The 20,984-nt window shown below is 62.3% G+C and overlaps 2 protein-coding genes across 4 annotated transcripts; one reads left to right on the top strand and one right to left on the bottom strand.

The window, feature by feature from the left end:
• The first annotated feature begins 646 nt into the window (after positions 1 to 646).
• On the top strand, positions 647 to 10,760 carry ANO8 (anoctamin 8). The gene is made up of 18 exons (XM_060144698.1): positions 647 to 937; positions 1,706 to 1,816; positions 1,943 to 2,075; positions 2,258 to 2,396; positions 2,477 to 2,573; positions 3,575 to 3,691; positions 3,781 to 3,908; positions 4,006 to 4,167; positions 4,496 to 4,648; positions 4,763 to 4,889; positions 5,015 to 5,070; positions 5,174 to 5,248; positions 5,976 to 6,788; positions 7,036 to 7,227; positions 7,329 to 7,460; positions 7,542 to 7,652; positions 8,540 to 9,215; positions 10,050 to 10,760. The coding sequence occupies exons 1-18, from the start codon at positions 832 to 834 to the stop codon at positions 10,451 to 10,453; spliced, it is 3,732 nt and encodes a 1,243-aa protein (XP_060000681.1). The 5' UTR covers positions 647 to 831; the 3' UTR covers positions 10,454 to 10,760.
• DDA1 (DET1 and DDB1 associated 1) lies at positions 10,682 to 20,382 on the bottom strand. 3 transcript variants are annotated; one of them, XR_009539745.1, is made up of 6 exons: positions 20,187 to 20,382; positions 15,544 to 15,620; positions 15,267 to 15,318; positions 14,334 to 14,395; positions 13,240 to 13,409; positions 10,682 to 12,684 (listed from the first exon to the last, which is right to left on the bottom strand). XR_009539745.1 is itself a non-coding variant. In XM_060144699.1 (5 exons), the coding sequence occupies exons 1-5, from the start codon at positions 20,380 to 20,382 to the stop codon at positions 13,299 to 13,301; spliced, it is 498 nt and encodes a 165-aa protein (XP_060000682.1). In that variant the 3' UTR covers positions 12,713 to 13,298. The 3 variants fall into 3 exon arrangements, 2 of the variants coding, with proteins under 2 accessions (XP_060000682.1, XP_060000683.1); XM_060144699.1 differs by lacking the exon at positions 10,682 to 12,684 and having other exon boundaries at positions 12,713 to 13,409; XM_060144700.1 differs by lacking the exon at positions 10,682 to 12,684 and having other exon boundaries at positions 12,713 to 13,409; positions 15,544 to 15,624; positions 20,187 to 20,318.
• Positions 20,383 to 20,984: the final 602 nt, after the last annotated feature.

Raw genomic sequence — 20,984 nt, 5'->3', positions numbered from 1 at the left:
CGCAGTCTCCGAGTTGTTCCATCTGTCAAAAGTATACATCAAACGCCTACCGTGTGACCACTAAGAATCAGTCTGGGTCCCTGCCCTCGCTGGCCTGTCAGTCTAACGGAGGAGGCTACACAGGATGGTCAGGGGGTCTGGGTGACAGGCAAAATACAGGGCACTCAGTTAAATGTAGATTTTAGATAAACAAGGAGTAACGTTTTAGTATAACTATGTCCCAGGCAATATTTGGGATATACTAAAAATTTATTCATTTATCTGAAATTCACATTTAACTAGGAGGACTGTATTTTTATTTGCTAAACTTGGTAACTCTATCGGGTCCTCCCTGAGGACGTTACATCCTGAAGGGTGCAGGGGTTAACGGGACAAAGAGGGCGTGAAGAGTGACCTAGGTAGCTAAACAGCATGTGCTAAGGTCATAAGGCAGGACCTGCATCTCAGATTCCAAACCGATGGCGAAACTAAGGCTCCGAAGCGGAGAATCCAGGCCCGGGGCGGGCGGGGACCGGGAAGAGAACGCACGTTCGGTGCGGGCGGGAACGAGCACCAGAGAGCGAGGTGGGCGGGCAAGAACGAAACCCAGAAAACAACACGGGCGGAGTCGAGAACCAGAGAAAGACGTGTCCGGGGCCGGGAAGGAGAATCGAGGTTCGGCGCGGGCGGGGACGAGAAGCAGCGCTCGGGCACGCGGGGACGGCGGCCGGCGCGGGCGGGCGCGGCCTTTGTCTCCTCCTCTGGCGCGCTCCGTGGCTGCACCCGCCCCATGAGCCCGCGGTCCCCCAGCGCCTGAGCCGCCCGCAGCCCCTGACCTGCCCTGCCCTCGCAATGGCCGAAACTGCCTCCGGCACCGGGGGTACGTCCCTGGAGGGTGAGCGTGGCAAGAGGCCCCCGCCGGACGGCGAGCCTGCAGCCCCGGCGTCCGGAGTTCTGGGTATGTGTGCAGCGCCTGGATCTGACAGGGTGGCAGGTGCCTGGGGTGTTCGCGGCGGCTGTACGGGGAGGGGATTGGAGTCAGCGGTCCCGGTCTGGAGTCCAGTCGAGGGGCCCGCTCCTCCCGCACAGCGGCTGCGGCCGGGCGGGCGCGGCTGGGACGGTGCAGCGGGTGGGGGCTCCCAGCGCAGGGACACCGACACGCCCCTCCTAGAACCCCAGCCCGGGGCTGAGCCCAGTCACCCCTTGGGCTACCGGATCGCTGCCGAGCAGTGATGCACTTGAGAGAGCCTCTCCACAGAGGCTACAGAATCGTACAGTCCTGGGTTCGAATTCCTGCTCGACTGTGTGACCTTGGGCGCGTGACTTAAATGCTCTGGGCCTCAGTTTCCTCGCCTGTGAAATGGGGGTAAGAACCGCGCCCAGCTATGAGGACGCACTGACATAATGTGGTGAGGCGCTCAGATTTGCTAGTGAGCGCCCCATCGATTGTGGTTTTGGAGGCGGAGCTGGGCCTCGAGAATGAGTAAGATTTGTAACGGAGGACCTGGGGGAAGGGCATTCCTGGAGAAGGGCCTGGCTGGTGCAAGGACGTGGAGGGAAGGAAACAACCCAAGGCCAGAGCTCGCAGGGCCTTGAATGCCAAGCTGAGAGCCGAGGAGCCCTGGCAAGTGTGTGATCGGGGGCAAGGGCTGGAGGGACCAAGACTGGAGGCCAGGGTTCTGATCCGGGAATGGTCTGACCCCAGCCTGCCCTGCCTGCTCCCCAGATAAGCTTTTTGGGAAGCGGCTCCTGCAGGTGGGTCGGTACCTGGTGTCCCACAAGGCATGGATGAAGACGGTGCCCACAGAGAACTGCGACGTGTTGATGACCTTCCCAGGTACCTGTGTCCATCCCCCCAGGGTCCAGAGTGAGCTCCCTTGAGCTGGGCTCCCCTGAGTAGGAGTCTGCAGGAGGCCTTAGACCACCCGTGGCAAGAGCTATCGGTCCCTGTGCCCCTTGGCAGACACGACCGATGACCACACGCTGCTATGGCTGCTGAACCACATCCGCGTGGGCATCCCCGAGCTCATCGTGCAAGTCCGCCACCATCGCCACACGCGTGCCTACGCCTTCTTCGTCACCGCCACGTATGAGAGGCGAGTCCCTGTCCCTGGCCTCTCGCTGACCCTGCTACTCAGCTCCCCGCCCTTCCAAGCACCAACTGCGAGGTCCAGCCACCCCGCATTTGTCCCTGACGGCCACCAGGTACACCATCCCTAGTTCCAGGATGGTGAGCCAGGGTCTCCCCTTGATCCCACCTCCCCTGCCCTTCCTGCAGCCTACTCAGAGGGGCCGACGAGCTGGGTCTGCGCAAAGCAGTGAAGACTGAGTTTGGCGGGGGCACCCGCGGCTTCTCCTGCGAGGAGGACTTCATCTACGAGAATGTGGAGAGTGAGCTGCGCTTCTTCACCTCCCAGGTGCGGCCGGCTCTGGCCCCCAGCGCACATTCCTAGCCCGTGGGCGGCTGCTCCCTGTGCTCACGCCCTGTCCCCTGCAGGAGCGCCAGAGCATCATCCGCTTCTGGCTGCAGAACCTCCGTGCCAAGCAGGGAGAGGCACTGCACAATGTGCGCTTTCTGGAGGACCAGCCAATCAGTGAGTGAGGCGGTCCCAACCTTCCAATCATATGTGGGGAGTTGGCTGGGGCTCTTAGAGGACAGCTATCAAAGTAGGAGGGTTAGGAAGGTGAGGCCTAGATGCAACCAATCAGGGACTACTGAAGAGTTGGGCGGGGCCTGGAGATCAATCAATAAGCTGAAGGGGTGTGGCCTCAGCAAAGGGGTGGGGCTTGTCCCCTCGGAGGCAGGTCCGGGAGAAATCCTTCTCTCTGGGTCTGGGATAAGGTAGGGGCAGGACCATGGACAGCACTCCGCGTACTGTGTGGTGTAGCCCTGGGCCTCAGTTTCCCCTCCAGGAAACGAGCCGCTGCAAGTTCACCTTCTAATGCCAGCTTTGCACCATTCCTCAGACATCTGGAGCAATGAGCTGAGGCCAAATAGCTCTATTTAAAAAAGTGGTTCAGGGCTTCCCTGGTGGCGCAGTGGTTGAGAGTCCGCCTGCCGATGCAGGGCACACGGGTTCGTGCCCCGGTCCGGGAAGATCCCACATGCCGCGGAGCGGCTAGGCCCGTGAGCCATGGCCTCTGAGCCTGCGCGTCCGGAGCCTGTGCTCCGCAATGGGAGAGGCCACAACAGTGAGAGGCCCACGTACCGCAAAAAAAAAAAAAAAAAAAAAGTGGTTCAGGGAAATTCCCTGGTGGTCCAGTGGTTAGGACTCCACACTTCCACTGCAGGGAGCCCGGGTTCGATCCCTGGTCGGGGAACTAAGATCCCGCAAGCCGTGCGGTGTGGCCAGAAAAAAAAAAAAAAGTGATTCCCCACTGGGATCCCACCTTCTCAGGTTTCCTGCACCCTTCCCCTCCTGCCCCTGCACCTCCCAAATTTTGAGGAAGAACCGGATATTCCTTCCACTAAGAACTCCTCTCCTGGGAAGAGCCTCTGCGAGTTTAAGAGCAGGCAAAAAGCTATGACTTGGGTTTCAGCCGAGGGGGGCTGGCCAGGCCCAGCACAGGCAGAAGGGTTCTTGTCCCCCAACAGTCCCTGAACTGGCGGCCCGCGGGATCATCCAGCAGGTGTTCCCAGTCCACGAGCAGCGCATCCTGAACCGCCTCATGAAGTCATGGGTGCAGGCTGTGTGTGAAAACCAGCCTCTAGGTGTGGTCCGGCCAGGGGGTGGGGGTGGGGGTGGGGGTGGGGTCCCAGGAGACAGTCAGGGCTGACTGGGACACCCCTGTCCCTGGCAGATGAGATCTGCGACTACTTTGGCGTGAAGATTGCCATGTACTTCGCCTGGCTGGGTTTCTACACATCGGCGATGGTGTACCCGGCGGTCTTCGGCTCTGTCCTGTACACATTCACAGAGGCTGATCAGGTGCCGGGTGTGGACTGCACAGGGGCTGGGACACCCAAGACACCTTCCTCCCTGGACTGGGCCAGCCAACATTTCAGCCCTCCTCTGCCACCCCCAGACGAGCCGGGATGTATCCTGCGTGGTCTTTGCCCTCTTCAACGTGGTCTGGTCAACGCTCTTCTTGGAGGAGTGGAAACGGAGGGGAGCAGAGCTGGCCTACAAGTGGGGGACGCTGGACTCACCCGGGGAAGCTGTGGAGGAGCCACGGCCCCAGTTCAGGGTCAGTCAGGGGGGATCTGAGTTCAGGGACTTTGAGAATGGGGTTAAAAAAAAGAGAAAACACACTGGGCGAGGAGCATTGCAAGAACAAAGGGAGGGGTGAAGTAGGGCTGCAGTGTCCGAGATGGTGTGCCAAGTGGGGGACTCTCCCTGCCCAAAGGGAGAGGGGTGGGAAATTGGCTTTGAGGGGCTGGGAAGGGTGCATTAGGCGGGGGCACCGCAGTAGCAGAGCATGACAAAGAGACACTGAGGTCGAAGGGTCGGGAAGGGTGCAGGGCAGAGGCAGCCCCTCTGATCTCACGCGGGGCCGGGCCCCCACCCTCTGCCAGGGCGTGCGGCGCATCAGCCCTGTGACTCGGGCCGAGGAGTTCTACTACCCGCCCTGGAAGCGGCTGCTTTTCCAGCTGCTTGTGAGTCTCCCCTTGTGCCTCACCTGCCTGGCCTGTGTGTTCCTGCTCATGCTCGGCTGCTTCCAGCTGCAGGTGACCTCCAGCCCCTAGCCCTGGCCTTGGCCCCGACCTGGCGGCCACCTGTCCGGGTGTGCCGTGAGCGGAGCCCAGCTGCCGGGGTGACCTGTGAATGCCCTGCCCCTGCAGGAGCTGGTGCTGAGTGTGAAGGGGCTGCCCCGTCTCGCCCGCTTCCTGCCCAAGGTCATGCTGGCCCTGCTGGTCAGTGCAAGTGCCGAGGGCTACAAGAAGCTGGCCGTCTGGCTCAACGACATGGGTATGCCCTGCGAGGGGAGGTCCCACTGCCCACCCCCCAGGAGGAAGGGCCCCGCCGCCCTGCGGGGTGTGCCTGCCGCCCATGACGGTCTGGGCCACCCCCTCACTCGCCTCCTTGGCCCCCAGAGAACTACCGGCTGGAGAGCGCCTACGAGAAGCACCTCATCATCAAGGTTGTCCTGGTGAGTGGTGGCCAGCAGGCAGGCAGGGGTTCTGCAGGGGATACACGGGAGCTCCTGGGGACAGAGGTGGCAGGGTGACCGCCCACCTGCCTGCTTCCCACAGTTCCAATTCGTCAACTCATACCTGAGCCTCTTCTACATTGGCTTCTACCTCAAGGACATGGAGCGCCTGAAAGAGGTAAGACCCCGGCCTAAAGCAGTGCCCCCCATGGCAGCCAGTGGGGGGGCCAGACCTGGCCCAACGGGTCCATGGGCTCTCCAGCCCCTCCCCCCTCCTCCATCCTTCTCTCCTCTCTGTCCGTCTGTGTGTCCTCTCTCTACCTGTCGCCCCTCCATCTGTATGTCCACCTGTCCGTCGGTCCCTCCACAGCTCCTGATCGTCCTGTCCCTGTCCCAGAGCCTCGAGCGGCAGCTTTGGGCGGTGCTGGTCCCGCTCGCGGCCCTGCGGTTCTGCCTTCTCCTCTCCCTCCGGGGCCTCCTGCTCATGGCCCGGGCCAAAGTACTGGCAGGTGGCGAGCCCTTGGGGCCTCGCCGGGGTGGGCAATGTGGCTATGCTGGGGGCCTCACACCAAGCCGAGGGTGCATGCTCTGAGGGGATGGGCTTCCGCTGACGGGGTGCAGGTGGCAGAAGCCCCCGGAGGCCCTGGCCACCAGCTGAGTGAGCTCCTGGGCGGTGCTGCAAGCAGGGAAGCCACGGCCTGCCCAGGAGATTGGCTAGGAGCGCTGTGACCTGCCCAGCTGCGGTTTGGGGTTGCCTCCGTGTCCAGGGACATCCAAATTGGGTTCAGGGTGTGTCTGGAAGCGTGTTTCGGGAGGGCGGGTGTCCAGTCCCCGCAGCCTGTCCCGGTGCCCAGAGCCCCGCCCGCCCCCCACGTGGCCTCTCTCCACCCCCTTCCTGCCCCCAGATGCTGGCCACGCTGCTGATCACCCGCCAGTTCCTCCAGAATGTTCGAGAGGTCTTGCAGCCGCACCTGTACCGGCGGCTGGGCCGTGGCGAGATTGGCCTGCGGGCTGCCTGGGAGCTGGCCCGTGCCCTGCTTGGCCTACTGAGCCTCCGGCGCCCTGCACGCCACCTCGAAGCCCAGGCTGAAGAGGGTGTCGGTGGCAGCAGCGGTGGGGGGGGCCGCAGGTGTCTCAGTGGGGCCTGCGGGGCACCTGAGGAGGAGGAGGAGGCCACCATGGAGCGTCGGCCAGCGGGGGAAGGTGGGGAGGTGGGGGACGGGCCTCGGGGGGGCAGGGAGGAGGAGGAGGACGAGGAGGAGGAGGAGGACGAAGAGGAGGAGGACGAGGAGGAGGAAGGCGAGGAGGGCGGCCTCCTGGACTGCGGGCTTCGGCTGAAGAAGGTCAGCTTTGCTGAGCGGGGGGCTGGGCGGCGGCGGCTGGGCCCAAGCCCGGAGGCCCTCCTGGAGGAGGGGAGCCCCACCATGGTGGAGAAGGGGCTGGAAGCTGGCGTGTTCACGCTGGCCGAGGAGGACGATGAGGCCGAGGGGGCTCCCAGCAGCCCTGAACGGGAGCCCCCGGCTGTCCTGCTCCGCCGGGCCAGAGGTGAGGGCCGCGACCAGGGCCCCGATGGGGGCCCAGACCCAGAGCCGGGCTTGGGTGACTCAGCCCGGAAGCAGCGGCGGCAGAACCGGTCATCTTGGATCGACCCACCCGAGGAGGAACACTCGGCCCAGCTCACCCAGGCTGAGCTCGAGAGCTGTATGAAGAAATACGAGGTGAGGAGGGCGCCTGAGGGCAGGGGCCGGGCCCTCCGAGGGGCGCAGCGCAGTGAGGTGGAGGGCCTGGGGGTGATGGGAGGGAATAACGGGACCCTTCATGTGGTCAGGAACCTGCCCGAGGGGGGGCTCTGGGTCCATGCAGAATAATCTGGGGGGTGGGCTTGAGGAGAGGAAGGTGGTCTGAGGGAGGAGGTGTCCTGGGCGGAGGGAGAGCCCTAGGCCCCACCCAGGTGCCCGCCCACAGGACACATTCCAGGACTACCAGGAGATGTTTGTGCAGTTTGGCTACGTCGTGCTCTTCTCGTCTGCCTTCCCCCTGGCTGCCCTCTGCGCCCTCATCAACAACCTCATCGAGATCCGCAGTGACGCCCTCAAGCTGTGCACGGGGCTGCAGCGGCCCTTTGGGCAGCGGGTGGAGAGCATTGGCCAGTGGCAGGTGGGGGGAGGGCTGCGGGCCCCAAGCCGGGGTGCACCAAGGGGGAGCGGGTGCTGGGGAGGGTGGCTGGGCACCCCCTGAGCCCGCCTGTCCCCCTGCAGAAGGTGATGGAGGTCATGGGCGTCCTGGCAATCGTAGTCAACTGCTATCTAATTGGCCAGTGTGGGCAGCTGCAGCGCCTCTTCCCCTGGCTCAGCCCCGAGGCGGCCATCGTGTCCGTGGTGGTGCTTGAGGTGGGGCTGGCGGCCGGGTTGGGGGAGCCAGGTGGCGGGTGGGTGTCCCCGTGCCTGCAGCCTCCTCCTCTGTCACCTCAGCACTTCGCTCTGCTTCTCAAGTACCTCATCCACGTGGCCATCCCCGACATCCCGGGCTGGGTGGCTGAGGAGATGGCCAAGCTGGAGTACCAGCGCCGGGAGGCCTTCAAGGTATGTGGGCTGGGGTGAGTGCACTTTATGTCTCTGCTCCGTGGGGCTTCTCCATCTAGCCTGGCTGGCCGTCCAGTCCTTAGCAGGAGGGTGGGTGTTCAGAGCCTGGTGTAATAATTAGCGTTCCGAAAGGGCCTGGTCCCCTCTGGGATCCTGGTGGCATCCAGCACCAGGTTGGCACTCACGAACTGTCATCCACCGGCTTGCCCAGCATTGCCCTGTTGGGGGCCAGAGACACAGCTGACGCTTCCTAGAAGCCCAAGCCTCTGCCGCATTCCTCAGAAAGCTGCAGAGAAGGCCAGGGAGCTCACTGGCGCCAACCGATGGAGCGCTCCACGATGATGGAAACGTTCTATATCCGTGCTGCCTATGTAGCCCCTCACTACAGATGACCAACGAGCACTTGAAACGGGGCTGGTGCCACTGAGAAACAGACTTTTTCTTTGCAGTTATTTAAATTGACAAAGCCGTGTGTGGCTACCGGCCACTGGATGGGGCAGTCACAGCTCTGTCTCTCACCAGTTCTCCAGAAAGCAGGGAACCACTGAGGCCCAATATTTGTTTACACTCTCCCAATTCCTAAGACGGTGTCTGGCAGGGGATCAGGGACAGAGGCGGTGGCCAGTAAATGTTCGTTCTCTTCTCAGGCCTCAGAAAGCACCGGCAGGGGTCCAGGGATGCAGTTGGTGCCCCATAAGTGTTTAGATCTCTCCCCACTTCTGCAGAGAGCCCCAGGGTGGGTCCAGGGATGCAGCTGTACCCAAGAAGCGTTCGGATCTCTCCCAACTTCCGCAGGAGAGCGCCGGCATGGGCCCGGGCCTGGTTTGGTGCCTGCTCGCCCTCCTGCTCTTCCCAGTGTCCCCATAATGGCCCCGTTCTGCCCGCAGAGACATGAGCGCCAGGCCCAGCACCGCTACCAGCAGCAGCAGCGGCGGAGGCGAGAGGAGGAGGAACGCCAGCGCCACGCAGAACATCATGCCCGCAGGGAGCGCGACGCCAGTGGCCGGGAGGAAGCTCGGGCTGAGGGCTCCGGGTTGGACCCTGCTGCCCCAGAGAAGGCCTCGGCCAAGGCCAAGGGCAGTGGGGCGGCAGGAGGCCATGGGCCGGAGCGGCCCAAGCGCCCGGGGTCCCTGCTGGCACCTAACAACGTCATGAAGCTGAAGCAGATCATCCCACTGCAGGGCAAGTTCCTGTCGTCCGGGGCTGCATCCTCGCTGGCCGGCGCGGGGGCCAACCTCACTGCCCGGCCGCCCCCTGCCCCGTCTCCCACAGGCAGTGACACCCGCCTGCCGGCCTTCCTCAGCTTCAAATTCCTCAAGTCACCCGAGACCCGGCGGGACCCAGAGCGTAGCCACTCGCCGCCCAAGGCCTTCCACGCCAGCAAGCTCTTCCCCTTCGGCGGGGCCCGGGCTGAGGCCGGGTCCAACGGGGCGGGCGGGCAGGCCCGGCAGGACGGGACCCCCAGCGGTGGCAGTGGTGGTAGCCGAGCCCAGCGGAGTGGGCCGGCAGACGAGGCCGCAGCTGAGGAGCCGGACACACCCCGGCCCGAAGAGGAAGGCTCAGGTCACAAGCTTTAACTCGGGGGTGGGGACTCTGGGCCAGGCTTTGGGGATAGGGGTGGGGTGTCCAGGCCTGGGGAGAGGGGCTGAAGGGGACAGAGAAGGCCCAGTCTCCCGGTACCGGTTGGGGACCTGGGTATGTGGTACATGGAGCCTCTTGGTCAAAGCCTACCCAGTCTTTCCGGGACCCCGGAGAGCCTGGAGCCCTGTGCCTGACCCTCCTCACCCCTGGGGAGGGATGCCAAAGCCCCTCGTCCCAGTGCCCCTCGCACGGCCTGCCATGCTCCAGTGCCAGGAGAGATGAGGGAGGCCCCTTCACCACCTGGCCCTGCCTCTCCTGCCCCCATGAGACCCTACACCCAGCTCACTCTGGGGGCCCTGGACCCCCAGGCCTCTATGCAAGTCCCCATCCTGCAGCCCAGCTGTTCGAGGTGGCCTTTCTGGGAGGTGGAGCTCAGGCTGCCCACCCAGGGAGTTCAGGGCTGCAGCCACACGTGTGCCGAGCAGAGCCACAGGCCTCACTGCCGCCCCTCCCACCCCGTCCCAGCCCGGAGTCCAGCAGCCCATCCCAGGGAGCCCAAGAGGTGGCAGCTGTAGCACCAGGGATATAGGTCAGAAGTCAGAGGGACTTCCTCAGACCGTCCTCTCTCCGTGACGGGGAGGGGCCCAGTGCCCAGAGGCGGGGGATGCACCCGAAGAAGCCCACCCCTTGTCACTGATCAGAAGCAATAAGGCCCTCCATGTGCCTGAAAGCCCGGAGGGAGCGCGGGCAGGGTCCCCAGCGGGGTCCAGCGGCGGGGCCGGCATCTCCCCGGAACGGCCCCTCTCGCCTCCGCAGGGACAGCGCCGGCCCCGGTGGGCGCCCCGGCCCTCCGCACCCGCCGCAGCCGGAGCCCTGCGCCGCCGCCGCCGCCGCCGCCAACACCGCTGCCCCGGCCCCCGACGCCACCCGCCGGCTGCTGGCAGTGGGACGGGCCGTGGGGCTGCGGGGGCGAGGGCGCCGCCCCCCGCCAGGCCCCTGCCGCCGCCGCCGCCGCCGAGTGTCCGCCCTGCGCCCTCGCCGGGCCCCTGCCCGCCCCGGCAGCTGGCGTCCTGCCGGGGGCCGCCAGCTTCTACAGCCTCCCGCCGCCGCCGCTGCCTCCCACCTCCGAGCCCCCGGAGCCCCCGGCACCGTCGCCCAGCCCCAGCTCCAGTCCCAGTCCCAGTCCCCAGGCCGTGTGCTGGCCCAGCGGCTGGCATTAGCTCCGCCCGCCCTGCCTTCCTGTTTTCATATGCAATATCAATCACGGACGGGGCGGCAGCCGCCACCCAGAAAACGCTGCTGTCGGTGTATCCCAGTATTGGCTGCCCCCTCCTGGGTCAGGGCCGGGGGCCTGGGGCCCCTCTATCTGCCGTTTTCCTTTCGACCAGGATGGGGGGAAAGGAAAGGAACCCCCCCAAAACAACAGAAAACACACACAGAATAGGCGATTATTTATTTGTTTTTAATTTATTTTGTCATATTTTTGTAAAACGGCAGAAATGCAATAAAAAGTATATTTCAACAGTGCCGAAGGGCGGAGCTGTGGAAAAGGGACGTAAGGGGCCCAATGACGAGGTTGGGGCCAGCTCTTTGGGGGCCTGGCAGGCCTAGGGTGGGTACCCCCCCTGTCTATGACCCTTAGGGAACTCCTCCAAAGAACTGGGTCTCCAGGCCATGGCTGGAAAACTCCAAAAATCCAGGCCCAGGGGCCCCTGGGAGGAGCTGCAGAGCCTCAGGCCCCATCTTCGGCCTCCTAGACTAAGGAAGAAATCTCAAAGTGCTGATAGGACTCAGCAGTTTGGGCCCTGGGCCTGCGTCCCGAGTCGGCCTCAGTCGTGCAGGGCTACCCTTTCTGGCACACCCGCCTCCCAGGCTGCCATCTGAGGAGTCAAGGGCTGCGGGGAGAACTTGGGTGTGGAAGTCGGAAGGCACCTGGTGCCTGAGTCTCGATGTTGAGGGGATGGCATGTTGGGGTGTGGCTTCCGGGAAGGGCCGGGATGCCCCACTGTGGGACAGCTGTCAGACCCTATTCGCTGGGACCCTTCACTTGATCAGGGATGGACATGGCCTCTCCCACCCTCCGGTGTGTCCACGTACAAAGGCTCAGGGCCCAACGGGCCCCACCCCAGGCAGGGCTGGGGGAGCCAGTGTGAGGAAGGGGCACTTGCGGGGGGGCCATGAAAGAGAAGTCAGGGTTCACTGGAGGCAGGAGAGCAGCCTGTGCAAAGGCACAGAGGTGTGGGAAGGCAGGGTTTGGTGTTTGGGGGAACAGAGTGAGTAAGAGTAAAGGCAAGAGGGGTGGGTGGAGGCTGGCTGACGGGCCTGTGCTGGGGAGACCACAGGGAGGCCACGGGACCCCTGCCCTCACCGTGGACAGCACTGGCAGGAGACAGAACCCAGCCCCTCAAAGGGGAACCTGGGGCCAGGGAGGCGTGGGCAAGCCTCGGGGAAGGACAGGCTGAAGCCTGCGCCTGCCCTGCCCCACAGCCTTTGAAACTAAAGTCCTGCCATCTACTCTGCCACCAACAAACAGCGACACGATGCGCCTGCCCAGGGTCAGGCCAACCCCTGGGACTGGGGATTCCAAGCTGGTCTGAGAACCCCCAGGGACTTAGCCCTCCCCAGCACGACCACAGTCAAGCTTGCATTTCCTAAGCACCTGCCTTATGACCACAGGAACTGAACACCGCTGCACATGCGCCCAGAGCTGGGCCCCACAGCTGGGCAGCTAATCCAGGAGCCTTCCACCCAGCAGACACGGGGCAGCTCAGGCCGGAGCAGTCTGCCTCAGGCTGGGCCCTCCACGGTGACAACCTGGGGCAGGTGCCCCCCGCAGCCCGTGTCCCTCACGCACGCCGCAGCCCAACCCTTCACCGCCCCCAACACCCCAGCCATCAGCTCCAGCACTCTGGCTCCCACTCAGGGCTGGCGGGGGAAGCAGCGGCATTCCCCTGGCCCTGTGCCCAGTGGTCAGGAACTCAAACCTTCTGCCTGGAGCCCAAGTGCCCCCCTACGTCCCCGGGCTCAGCCCCAAGCCCAGTCCAGCTGGCTCCCGGGAGTAGCCGTGGAACCTGCCGACTGAGGGCACTGGGGCTGGGCGTCCCGCGGCGCTCCACGTGCCTCCTCTCTGAGGGCGTGAGGCCGGGCCACCTGGGCTGTCTCCACAGAGGCTGGTGGGCGTGCCGCCCTGCTCGCCAGTGTCATGGGCGTGGGGCCCACCACAGCTCCATCCTTGGCAGCACGGACCGTCTCTCTGGGGTGTCCCAGTCCTCGAGGACACCTTGACGGCTGGGGTAGAGGGGCGGGTCCGGGCAGGTCTTGGCTCTGATCGAGATGGCCGCAGCAGGCCCACGAGAGAATCCAGCTGGTCCTGGGGCCCCAGCGTCTGGGGGCCCCTTCCGGCTCCTCTTGGTGATGATGGGACGACTCTCAGTGGCTCCATCCTCTGGGGCTGAGGCACGCCGAGCAAAGACGCGAGGTCGGGTAGGAAAGATCCTTTTATTGGGGTGGACATGGAGCACGCACTAGTCCATGATAAAATGACTTAAGAGAAAGATCCGGAAGGGCTGACTTCTCCCCCTTACGCATGCTCAGAGCAAGGTCTGGGCACAGAATAGGTCCCGGTGGAACTCGAGACAAGGCAAGTCTTTAAGGCCCGAACCAGCCGGTGGGAGCCGGGAGAAGGGCCCCCACCCCTGCCGGCCGGCTGCAGCAGGGGCCTGGCTCTAGACCCTCTCAGACACGCTCCAGTTTTCCAGGGGAGAACTGGGGGGCGAGAGGAGGGGGAACTGGAGGGGGGGAGGTGAGTAACAATTGTTGTTTTTAAAAGCATCTACCAACATCACACTACTGGGTCTGACGTCCCCTTTAACCATCGCTTGGTACATTTTACAGCATAAATAAAAACTCAAGGAAAATAAATACATCGGCTCCTATGAGGTTGGAAGTGGTGTGGACGGTGGGGCGTGGGTGGGCCGGCGGAGGGGTTGGGGGGCAGGGCGCTTACACAAGGCGGGCGGGCGAGGAGCAGACAAGACAGGAGGCGCCTGTGGGGGAGTGTGAGTCTTAAGTGTCCTCGTGCATGTCCGGGCTGTCGGTCCGTGCGACCTTGCGGGGGGGTGCCGAGCTCTCACCCTCGAGGTCCACTTGCTCCTGGTCTCTCTTCTTGGCGGCATTCTGGGGGGCAGGGGAAGCGGAGGGGCTGTGAGTCTTCATGCTGGGGGAGCTCCTGAAATCTGAGGCTGGCCCTGGGGCCCCAGCACATCACAGAGCCGGGCAGTCGACCTAGGGCCCGTGGCTACCCCCTTCTGCCCCCTGGACCTGCCCCACCAAGCCATGGTCCCCTGGGGACACCAGCCTGTGACAAGCACTTCAAGGAGTCATCACAACTCTCAATGACCCCCACACAGCATTTCTCAGACACTCAGAGAAGCCATCCACCCTGCCGGAGGGCAAAGGGCACTCGTGAGCCACCCGGGGAAGCCCCCAAATTGCCACAGAAGAGGAAAGCATGCTGATTTGGGAAAACCTCCTTTCCTCACTGGTGGGAATCAAGGCTTGTGGGGCGGGGGTGGCCAGGAGCTGGGGTTTTCTGAGCAGTCACTTCATCATGGGGTCCCCCTCCAACCTGGCCCAATCTGACCACACGGCAAAACTACACGTGCAGATTTTCAAGAAAGAAAAAAAAAATATCCTGTCAGAAAGGTGGCCTCTTATGGGAAGGACGGGGTCGACGACTTTTCACAGCAGCTACGCATCCTAGTAGGGCCTGGATTTTTAATCGTGTGTACTTTTCATCATTGAACAAAGACTCCAAGTAACAACACTGAAGTCTATCTGCCACCAGGGCCGTGCTCCCCACAAACTGTGGGGAGATGGGCTTCAGTACAGCTTACCTGCCTGTCCCTGAGCACTAGAGCCCTGTGGCCTCTGCACAGCCATTCCTCTAGAGCATTTCTCCTTCTCCTGAATCACTAGCAAACGCCTATTCAGCCCTCAAGGCCCCACTCGAACACCCAGTCTCCCAGCCACCGGTGTCCTTCCGCTTCTCAGAGCCTCCTGCTGGGCACTGTGTTCCTTCCCCGAGCCCACGTGCCTTACCTTTTTGTCCCATTGCTGATGTAAGTAGCGCAAAAGAATGTTTGTTTTTTCTGTCACAATAACTGAGAAGGAAAGACAGATAAAGTTGCAGGAAGAAGCTGTGGGGAGCCGGCTGCAGGCGGCCCAGCCCCCATCCCAGCCTGCACTGCCCTCCCAGGACGAGCTTACCCCTTCCTGGCCTCTGGGCTGTCCCTGCCCTGGGTGGCCTTTGTGTGACTCAAGTCACCACCCCCAACCCTGGAGGAGATTTCAGGAAGCCAAGCATTCTCCCTCCTGAGCACAGGCCACTACCATGAGCCCAAGCTGGCTGCCCTGACAGGGTCCCTGCTTCCCAGAGAGAGGCCGAGTCCTAAGCTGAGCTCGGATTCCACCCTCGGGCGGGGGAATGAGCCCCGGCATGCCAGGTCACGTGGGTGTCTTCCCAGACGGACCAGGAGCACAGATCCACATGCTGTGCCCCAGTGACCACAGAACGCACCCAGCAGAGTCCAGGATTTTTTCACGGTTGAAAGAAAACACCGTGACTACAATAAATAACCTTGAGATCCCCCTGCTCTGCAGGCTCCAGGCCTTTCCCTGCAGGTCCCTCTGCCTAGCCGCCCCCTCCCCAAGTTGCCCACCCCAGCCTGGGCTGGGTCCCCCACCGTATGGTATGAGTCTCGAGACCTGTGACAGGGAGCCAGCAGGGGAGGCCTGACTTGATGCAGGGGTGGGGGTGAGGGCCAGCGAGCAGCAGACAAGGGCCAGCTTGGGACCCTGCAGGGCTGGACGTGGATGCCGGTGTGGACGTCAGGAGGGTCCCAGGGAAAGCCAGGCTTCCCGCTGCTCCCAAGGGCTGGGAGCTGCCCAGCTTCCCACAGGTCACCTCCTGCACTACCCTCTGGCCCTTCCCCTCAGCAGCCGGGATGAGACAGAACAACAAAGGCCACTTACTCTGTTCGGACGGGTACTCCCGAGTGGGCAGGTAGACTGAGGGACGTCGGTTCTGTGGGAGGGTTGGGAAGGCGTGGGTTAGGAGAGTAGACAGGTCTGGGGTCCCCTCACCTCTCAACTCAGCACCCGCCCTCCAATGCAGATCAAAAGACGTGTGAGGATTTCAAGTGGGGCTGGGTTTGAAGCTCGGCCCCTCTTTCTGGCAAGACCCCGACCTGGGGGCTACACACCACCCCCGGCCCTTTCCCCGAGGGCAGCTCACGGCCCACGTACTCACCGAGGCTTTGCACACAGAGTCGGCATGAAATCGACTAAAATTGCTTTTGTTGTAGACAGGCAGTCCTTTCAAAAAATCTGCCTAGAAGACAGGGAAGATGGTAAGTGAGAAATCAGGCGCAGGCTGGGCCACCCCCGGAGCACCTGTGACCGGGTGGGCTACCTACCGGGTGACTTCCGGTTTCCTTCTTTCTGTTCTGTCATTCAAGTTTTCTAGAACTCACCCTTGAGCTGGCCACCTGATGTGTCCACTCTTATGACCAGAACAAAGTAACCAACCCCAGAGTAAGGGTATGATCTCCCACAGGGTCCTCACAATAAACCTGTCATCAGGCCAAGGAGTGGGGAAACTGAGGCTCAAACAGGCCAGGACACTTGCATCAAGTCAGGAGCAAGCAGCGGGGTGGGGAGCCGGAGCCGGGCCCATCCGACTGCACACCTGTCCTCTGTGCTAGCTGAATACTGAACTCGTGGTCTCACCTCCATTTATGCGCCTTTGATAGAGCCTGGGATGGAGACTTGTCCACCCTAAGAAACTCTGAGGGTCCATGAGACAATACATGGGGGTGGGGGAGCAGGAGGCTGGGTGAAGGGGAAACGGCAGCTGGGACACAGGGGCTGCTGGGACACGGGACCCGAAGCCTGGGGTCAACCGAGCTTCCAAATCCTGAGAAAACTCAAAAACCCAAGTTTCAGTGTCAGTGCCAGCTTTTTTCTTTTATGTTTTTGGCTGCGTCATGTGGCATGTAGGATCTTAGTTCCCCAACCACGGACCGAACCCGTGTCCCCTGCATTGGAAGTGCAGGGTCTTAACCACTGGCCCGCCAGGGAAGTTCCAGTGCCAGCCTTTTAAAACTGGCTGAGCTTTGCAGCAAACACTGTGTGGACCAGGGCTGGCTCGAGGGCTGCTCCTGGGGTCCCCACATCCAAAGGCTGCCCTGTAAGGGGAGAATGCCTCCCACTGGGGGGAGGGCCAGAAGCCTAAAGGAAGCAGGCTGGCTCCTCCCTGCCCCCGGTGCCTGGGGCAGGGGTTCAGGCACCAGAGGGTTCAGGCCCGCAAGGTGCCAGGGAGCCAGCGACAGATTCAGTCACAGCTCTGACGCTTGGAAAGTCCTTTTTCTCTGACGCTCTGGCACCAACTGGGCAAGGAAGGGAGAAAGCTCTGGAAGGGGAAGACCCTGACTCTGGGCGGAGGGCAGGTCTCTGCCACAAGATGGGGGTGAATAAAGGCCAAGGGGAGCTGTGTCCACCTCAGGAAACTGAGGCACAAGAACCCCGAAGAGGGATGAAGGCTGAGAACCTGGGGCAGGGAGTGACTTCCCAGCAGAGCAGGAGGGCAACGCTGTCGTCAGGCCTGGAGAGGGAGAGCTGGGGAGGACCAGGGGTTTCCCAAGCTGGAGTCACCCCATCATACAGACGAGGAAACTGAGGCAAAAAGGTCATGTAACACTCATCTGAGGTCCCCCAGCCCCAACGAGAAAACAAGCTGACTGAACCCAGGTTTGCCTAACCTCAGAGGCCAAGCTCCTGTTCTGTGATGCCAGTGCCTCTGCTTCCTGCCTGAGAGCCGAGGGCTCAGAGCCTACAGGCTGCGTGAACCCTCCCTCGGGTGCTCAATCGCCATGCCTGACCCAGGCGCTGCGCTCTCGGGGAAGCTGCTGTTCAGGGGATCCCCCATCACCCTCTGGTGCCAGCGGAAACAGGCGTCCTCTCCCCTGTGGGGCCCAACCCCTCCTCTGCTGGGCCCCAGCAAGAGCCTAGCGGGATGGGTGAGCCAGGGGAGCTGGAACGTGGACGGGCCTCCTGCTCCCACCCAGGAGGTGGCCCTCACATCTGGGTGACCTACGGCCCCAGAGCCAGCTCAGAGTGCCTCAAACCTGCCTCCCCTGTCCCAGGACCCCTGCCTCAGCTCAGCCCCAGACTATGGGGCCAGCTTCATCCATCCGGCAAGGTGTTCTCAGGACCCAGGGCACTGCGGAGAGCCACAGCAGACCTACTTCTGGCCCCAGGGAACAGCCAGTGCATGGGGACACGGGTGTGGATCAAAGCCATGCAGTGAATGCAGAGTGGCCATGAGGACAGGGCACCACGAGGTGCCATGTGAGGCCCATGAGAGCAGGGGGAGGGGGTAGGCAAGGCTGGCTGGTCTGGGGGATGGGGAGGACTGCCCAGATGCAGTGATGCAGGCCTGAGACCTACAGGAGAGGAGGGCTCCCTGCCCCAACTCAAACCCCTCCGCAGCCCTGGCTCGGCTTGGCCCACGCCAGCCTCCTGCCACACACCTCCTCAGCCCGTGCCACCCTCCAGGAATGCCCCTCTGCTCTCCACGTGGGAAACACCCGCCAAACTCTCCAGTCAGCTCGAAACGCCCCCTCCCCCTTCCCTCTCCCCACACCCCGGAAGCCTCTACCAGGGATCCTCTGCCAGAGGCACGCTCATACCCCAGCGAGGTCATCTGTTTACAAATCCAGTTCCCTCACTGGACTGCCACTTCCCTGAGGCAGAGGGCAGGGCAGGGCTGGCTCAACCCTGGGTCCCTGACAGGGCTAACATGGGGCCGGGCAGCAGAGTGGTGAGAGGTTCCGAAGCCCCAGGCCTGCACCGATCCTGGATGGGCCCCTCCCTGGCTGTGTGACCTGGGGCAGGTGACCTACCAGTCTGGCCGCCCCAGTTGTGAGCGTGGTTTACAAGAGGGACCCATCCCAGGGTTATTCTGGGTTTCAGTAAGACAACACAGGGAAAGAGCTTTGCCCAGAGCACCCCTGAGGGCAGCTGTTAGTATCGATGCATGTGTGCTGAATAAATGAATGCAGACAGGGCATGGCCAGTACTTCCTGTCAGCTAAGCAGGAAAACCAAGCCTCAGACACAGGGAGAAATCCTCACCTCAGCCAGACAAATCCTAGCTACAGCTGGGCCCAGAAGCTGTCCATTGCCTCAGCAAACACTCGCTGAATATCTGTGTGCCAGTCCCTGTGTGGGCAGCCTGCCAGTGACCCAACCAAAGCAAGATGAGGAAAAGAAATGGTGTGCAGAGAGAGGAGGCATGGGGGCCTCCTGCAATCAGGAAGGGACCCTCTGAGCAGATGTTATTCACAGGAGGAAGAGCAACCCAGGCAGGAGTAACAGGTGCAAAGACCCTGGGGTGGCAGGGACTGAATGTGAAGATGTGAAAACAAGGCCACTGTGGCTGGAGATCACAGCGGGGAGGGGTGAAGAGGGTGGAGATGAGGTCACAGAGCTGGGCAGGGACCTTGGAAGCTGAGGGGGGGAGGTGGGTTTCATTGGGGTTACAACAGGAAGCCCCCCCACTGTTTTGTAAGCTAGATAGTGGTATTATCTGATTGACATCTTTAAAAGCTCCCTCTGGTTCTGGGTGAATTACAGACTGCCAGTGGGGCAGGATGGAGGCAAGACCAGGGAGGAGGCTGGAGCAGGTGTTCAGGCAGGAGGTGGCAGTGCCGGGACCAGGTGGGGAGCTGTGGACAGATTCAGAATTCATTTTGGAGGCAGAGCCAACAGAACCCTCTTAGGAACTGGGAGTGGGCAATGAGGTCGCAGCGAGGAGTCAAGGACAACACCCAGGCTTGGGGAGCCACGTGCTAGGAACCCACTTACCACTTTCCCATATCCTTCCTGACAAGAAGTCTTTTATCTATTCCCCACCACATCCCAAGGACTATGGCTTGTGGGCTGGGACCCTGAGTCCAGGAACAATGGGGTTTGACTTGCCCTGACAAAAGCTTCCATCACCTCTGTCAGCCCTGGGGATGCCAAAGAGTGGAGGGAATGAAGGGGGCTTCAGCCCAACTGTGAGGCTGTGTCCCACTTCACAGGTGGAGAGCCCAAACCCCAAAGAACCACCAGACCCAAATCCCAGGATGAGTGAGCTGCCCAAGGGGGACTTTAACCTCCCAAAAAGTTGTCATTATCCCCACTTCAAGATGAGGAGACAGCTAGGAGGGAATGTCACCATCCCCGAGTCACCCAGCTCATCTGTTGAGCGTTCACTGTCCCAAGCCCTTTAAGACGTCAGTTCCCCAAATTATCACAACCCTATGAAGTCTGGACTATTGCTACCCTCATTTAACAGGGATAGGGCCTGATAACTGGAGAGATGAAGTCGCTCCCTCTTAGAGCTGATCGGGACCGGAATGTTGGAGGTGGGGTCAGGGCTCTGGGGGACCAAGGCAGTTCGCGATGTCGCACTTCCTTTGGCGATAAAGCCCCGCATGTCACGATGTCAAGCCCCCTCCCCGGCCCGACACTCAGGCCGGCCTCCCAAACCTTCCCGAACAGGAAAGGCCCAGGCCTGGCGCCCGGAGGACGAGGCCTCAGTTGGGGGTCTCGGGGGACCCCATCCCCACACCCCCAGGCGATTTCCGGGGGAGCCGCGACCCGGAAATGAATGAGTTGTCAGGGCCTGGAAACCTAGATAGGGTCAGGGGTCGGAGATGGAGCCAGGACGGGGTCAGCAAGAAGCTCACAGCAGGGTCCCGGGGGGTCGAAGGTGACAGGTCAGAGAGAGGGGCGGGGCCGGGCCCCCCAGGGCGGTGAGGGGCCTCGGGGGTTACTAGAGGTGGGTGGGCCCGCGGCGCCATTTTGTCGAGCGGAGGGGGAGTACGGCCCTGGCGGCCACCCTCACCATCTTCTGTTTCCTCCGTCGCCGCCTCAGCCACCGCCTCAGCCGCCGCCACCGCCACCACAGCCGCCTCCTTAGCAGCCGCCGCACAGTAACTTCTAGCCACGGCACAGCCCACACTGCTGGTGCGGCCGCCCTTCAGTCGTTGGTCCGCCCTCTGGCCCTGCCTCCAAGTTATGCGATCTTTGCGCACTCCCATTGGCCAGATCCGGCAAAGTCACGCGGCCATTGGTCGCCACGCCGCCTCCCTTCGTTGTCAAGTTCAGTTGAGAGAGCAAAACCCCGCCCGGGACCTGCAAGCGAAGAGCAGCGAAATCCGGAAGTGGGCGGAGGCCGCGCCCCCAAAGCCCCTTGGGATTTGTAGTCTGCAACACCCGGAGGTCCCACCGGTCTCTCTAGCATTTGCTACGCTTTTTCATATGGTGGTTCATGAGGTTCTTACAGCAGCCCCCGGAAGGATAGGGACCCACCGTTACACTCCCAGCCTCCTCCCTGGGGTCCCAACCTTAGGTTTCGGCATATCTAAACTGCTCCCACACTAGCCGCTTGATACCTTTAAGCTGACAGAGCATCTTTGAAACACTTCCCTTGGCTCCCCAGTATCCCAAGGATCCAGTCCCGCCTCCTCGGTCCCAAATTCTGGGCCCCTCCGGTCTCCTTCGTCCACCTTTTATCCTGACCCGTCCAATCCCTCCTCCCTTTGGACTCTCCCAGACCCTGCCACCTTCTCTAAGAAGCCTTCCTCGACTGCGTTCTTCCCAAGGCAAAGTCCAGTGCCTCCTCTGGGCTCCACAGTCCTCA

This window comes from Lagenorhynchus albirostris, chromosome 3 (assembly GCF_949774975.1).
Source record: "Lagenorhynchus albirostris chromosome 3, mLagAlb1.1, whole genome shotgun sequence".
NCBI lineage: Eukaryota > Metazoa > Chordata > Mammalia > Artiodactyla > Delphinidae > Lagenorhynchus > Lagenorhynchus albirostris.
Note: the sequence above shows the minus strand (reverse complement) of the source record. Positions and strands in the feature narration are given on the sequence as shown.

Coding starts and splice junctions, on each gene's coding strand:
- ANO8 (XM_060144698.1), top strand. CDS start 832: ATGGCCGAAACTGCCTCCGGCACCGGGGGTACGTCCCTGGAGGGTGAG. Junction 2,076..2,257: donor GTCACCGCCACGTATGAGAG/GCGAGTCCCTGT, acceptor CCCTTCCTGCAG/CCTACTCAGAGGGGCCGACG. Junction 7,461..7,541: donor TGTCCGTGGTGGTGCTTGAG/GTGGGGCTGGCG, acceptor CTGTCACCTCAG/CACTTCGCTCTGCTTCTCAA.
- DDA1 (XM_060144699.1), bottom strand. CDS start 20,382: ATGGGAGTGCGCAAAGATCGCATAACTTGGAGGCAGGGCCAGAGGGCG. Junction 15,621..20,186: donor GACGGAGGAAACAGAAGATG/GTGAGGGTGGCC, acceptor TCTTCTAGGCAG/ATTTTTTGAAAGGACTGCCT. Junction 15,319..15,543: donor ACTCTGTGTGCAAAGCCTCG/GTGAGTACGTGG, acceptor ACCCTCCCACAG/AACCGACGTCCCTCAGTCTA.